Below are 4,442 nucleotides of genomic sequence, written 5' to 3'. Positions count from 1 at the left end.
GAAGGGATGCTACCAGTGGAGTATCTTAGATGGCCGCTCACAGGCTTTTAAGACCCCAGACACTACTTACCAAGGTAGAATGTAGAACATTGTCTTTATAAACTGTGTCATGCCAATTGAGCTAGATGTTCCGAAGGGAAATTATTTTATTAACTAACACTGATATGATGGGCTTCTTATACATGCTATGCATATACAATTTAAAGTTCATGATTTTATATTCTTTGAAGTGTTGAAATGTTTATGCTCAGAAGAGGAAAATATATTTGTTATATGGGTATAGTATATATCATTGCTGATTTGCAGTTCAAAATGATGAACAATATCTATCATAAGAATTAATCAATGTCAGAGATAGGAAAGGGGACTCCATTTAGATTGTGATAATAGTGACTAAGACAGTAAATAACCAATACCCAGAGAACAACCTGAAACAGGTTGTCTGGACAAAGTACAGGTAGTCCTCGCCCTTTCCGATGACTCCATCATAAGTCTGTTTTTACATAAGTAGAATACCTCAGTTTTTTTTTAGTTTTCATTATTACTGACTTTTATTATCAGTATCTTTATAAATCCTATCTTCGAGCATCTGCAAGTGAACATCTGAGAATGATAAAATGAGGAAATTACGTGTTGCAACATTGTATGTAGTACATATTGCTAACAATAAGATGTACAAAAAAAAGAAAACACACAGAGTGCTGTAAGTGTGGTTCATTGTAACCTGAATACGCCATAAGTCGGGGACTACCTATATAGGACTTGTGATGCTGGCATTCACTGAGTGATGGCACAGTGCCAAGTGGATATGACATCCTGCTGAAACATTGCCATGACTAAGGGATGCTGAATCATTGCCAGAATGTCAACTACTTGCATCCTCTTTGCTTAGGTGAAATTTAAGCAGACTCTAATAATGGTGCAAGATTTAAAGTTTTCTCTGCTCTTATGTTTCATTAAATAATAGGCTAGAAAACATAATTAAAAGGAAATTCTCATTTTGTCCCACATGTGTATATTACTTCCTCACATTTTTTTTTTTATCCTTTCCTGTGGGTCCCATAGTATCATTCTGCCAAGCTTTTTACCATTCCAGCAGTCAGTACTGGCTACATAATGTGTAGGTCCCAGTACAAAAAGAAAATGAGAGGCTTCTTGTTCAAAAATTATTAAGAATATCAAGTTGGTGATAAACCCTTTGCCATGGAATCAAAGACTGCTGCATCTTTCTTTCTGGTGGGTTCAAACCACTGACCTTTTGTTTAGCAGCCAAGCACCTAACTACTGCGCCACCAGGGCTCCTTCAAGACAGTGATAGTAGTGCATTAAAAAAGCATGGGGTCCTTCTAAGTGGAGGATCTTATGTGATTGCATTGGGCGCATGCCCATAAAACTGGTCTTGCCTGCAATGTCATATGTTTCATTTTTAACAAGAAAACCTTGCCTTCGTCAGTGACCAGATTCATTTTTTTTAGGATTGCTGTCCTCTTGATGGTATATAGTAAACCTGGAATATTTGGACAAATGCCTTATTTCTTTTTACTATCATCCCACAAGGAGCCCTGGTGGTGCAGTGGTTAAGTGTTTGGCTGCTAACCAAAAAGTTGGCAGTTCGAATCCACCGACTGCTCCTTGGAAACCCTATGGGGCAGTTCTACTCTGACCTATAGGGTTATTATCAGTCAGAATCGACTCGACAGCAGTGGGTTTTTGTTTGTTTGTTTTTTGTCATCTTCCAAAAGTAAATTCCATATCACTTTTTAAAGTCCTGTACTTTCATGGCACTTTTTATGTTTTCTGCATTGTATGTCCAGCTTAAAATAGAACTGCTGGGGACTGTGTTATCTCTGATCAATCACAAATTTGTTACATCAATAAATAGGAATACCAACCTTTAAGAGTAGGATAAAAGCTCTTCCATTTCAACTTACATTTTGTAGAAGTAGTATTACATTTTTCATTATGATAAATTCCCAGGGTTTGCTTTAAATATTTATAAAATCAACATTTGCTGAAAATGTTTCTATTTAATACTTTGTTCTTCTGTGCCAAAGTATTTCATACTTTGTTTTTCTGTGGCAAAGTTTAAATTTACAAGTTTTAGTAAAACATCATTAGGCTAATAAAGAATATGCACTTTTATGCTAATATTGAACATATTTCTGTTGGTTTTTTTGTGCGCTTTTAACATTTTAATTTCTTATTAGAACTGTGGGAATAGACTTTGGAGAAGTAAGAGCAATACACTGGATATTCCCGATCCTTGGACTCCCACAGGCACCACTTCCTAAATGCCCTCCAGGTATGTAAATTTTAGAGTCAGAGAACATCAGGATTCTAAGGGACCTTAACCAAACAACCAAACCGGTTGCCATCGAGTCATAGCGACCCTATACAACAGAGTAGAATGCCCCATATGCTTTCCAAGGAGCGCCTGGTAGAATCGAACTGCAGGCCTTTTGGTTAGCAGCTGTAGCTCTTAACCAGTATGTCACCAGGGTGACCTTAGAGGACCTCTAATCTCATCGCTTCTTTGTACAGATAAGAAAATTGAAGTCCAGGAAAAGTAAGTAGTGAAGGGACCAGCCCTATTGGTGAGAGAGCTGGGATGTGAACCTGGTCTCCCGACAGTGATCTTTCCACAAAACCACACCATTTCCTGTTGCCTTCTTTTTGGTGAAACCCAGATATCAGCTAAGGTTGAAATAAAATTAACTTCAGGTCCCCTTATCCCACATTCTGTGAGGCGCTCAGAGTCCTGCCCTAGATCTATAACATTCCCAGGGACTTTCGTCCTCAGGTCACTTTTTATCATCGTATTTCCACTTCTGTGCAACTCTCAATCTCATCTAAGAATTATCCTATAGGGATGCTGGTCCTTCTGTTCTCAGTTGTCTCAGACACAAAACCTTTACGATGCTCTCTAAAAACTAGTCAGGATGTACTGAAGTTTTGGGGAGTTTCACTTCACTACCATGCACACAATATAAAATCCCTGCTCTTATAAAATGCCTTTATTTTTCTCAATGACCCCTGTTCTCCACAGACTTCAGGCTTCTGTAAGGTTTGTGGGTGTCCTCTTTCCTCAATACTCTCCTCACATCTTCTACATTCCTTGATTTTTCCCATTTCTTCTCAGGATCAACCTAAGAAACACAATTCTTCTTAACAACCATACAAGGAAATTTAGAATCCCAGCCCCTTACCTGATTCTGGTGTAGTTCTTCTGCATTAAAAAAAAAAAAAAATTGCCATTGAGTTGATTCTGACTCATAGCGCCTCTATAGCACAGAGTAGAACTGCCCCATAGAGTTTCCAAGGAGCGGTTTGTGGGTTCAAACTGCCGACACTTTAGTTCGCAGCCTAGCTGAATTTCTCTGCAGAGCAAAGGGGTATGTATTTTGGCTCTCACCCTTGAGTAAAATTGATGCACTGGCAGAAGCCTTGAAATTTTGTATTTTCCTTCTCCCTTCAATACCAATCTTTGCAAGTAAAAATGAGTTAGTCTTTCACTGACATAAATTATGTCACCACACTTAGAAAGAAAAACTAGTCCGTTTTGCTTATAAATGGCATCATTTCCCCAGATACACTGGTTATAAAAAAGACTAGGATTACATACTTCTTTACATAGTTTCAATTTTAGCTGGAATAAAAATTTACACTTCTAGCAGTACCTTTAACAATAAATGTCATTTGTTTTACTTGAAATGTTTTTACTCTTGAGTTAAAACAAAAAAAAAAAATCAACCCATATAAATATTTCAGATATATTAAATTGTCTTCAGAATGCTTCACAAACACGTCAGAATGTTGCTTTTATTTCCTTTTGGAAGACAATTCACTGAATACTCTTCGTGGAGCTGAACAGTTTATAATTTATAACACACAGTCATCTGATCAAAGTGATGTAATAAAGCCTAGACATTGCTCTGTCGGAATTCTAACAATAAAGTTGCTCTTATCTACTGCACGTATAGTTTGGTTTTTCCCAGATTAAAACTTTTAAAGCAGAATTTCCAGTCTAAAAACTACGAAAACAAAAACATAGATTTCTTGCACATCTCTCTTCACAGAAAACTAAACACACTCCAGAAACATATAGGTATTTTCCTGTGAGTCACTTCTCTTGATAATTACTCAATTTTTAAGTGAAGTGTAAAATACGTAAATGGCCTATGTTGTATTAGATAAACACAACCCAGTAGTAATGTCAGTGTTCTGAAATAGATTGGGTACTAGATATTAAATCATTTTACCAAAGGTCTCAAAACTTACGTTAGTAATTTTTTTAATCTACAAATGCCCTTGAGAAGCAAATCAGTATAATTTTATAAATATTTATTATTCATATTCTCTGATGTCCAATCTCCATTCTATACTTAATTCATCAGAAATGACCTTTTGTTCTCCCTTCTCAACTATCACTGCTGATTTTTTTT

At 36.6% G+C, this 4,442-nt stretch overlaps 1 protein-coding gene across 1 annotated transcript in view; it reads left to right on the top strand.

Moving 5' to 3' along the window:
* The window catches only part of CFAP47 (cilia and flagella associated protein 47), a 431,188-nt gene that overhangs the window by 368,288 nt on the left and 58,458 nt on the right, over positions 1 to 4,442 (top strand). Inside the window, exon 59 of the mRNA XM_023740562.1 lies at positions 2,208 to 2,302. Within this exon, the coding sequence (XP_023596330.1) occupies positions 2,208 to 2,302 (95 nt within the window). The remainder of the gene's footprint in view (positions 1 to 2,207; positions 2,303 to 4,442) is intronic.

This window comes from Trichechus manatus, unplaced genomic scaffold (genome assembly GCF_000243295.1).
Source record: "Trichechus manatus latirostris isolate Lorelei unplaced genomic scaffold, TriManLat1.0 scaffold00159, whole genome shotgun sequence".
In the NCBI taxonomy this organism is placed as follows: Eukaryota; Metazoa; Chordata; class Mammalia; order Sirenia; family Trichechidae; genus Trichechus; species Trichechus manatus.
This window is presented reverse-complemented; position numbering and strand designations above follow the sequence as displayed.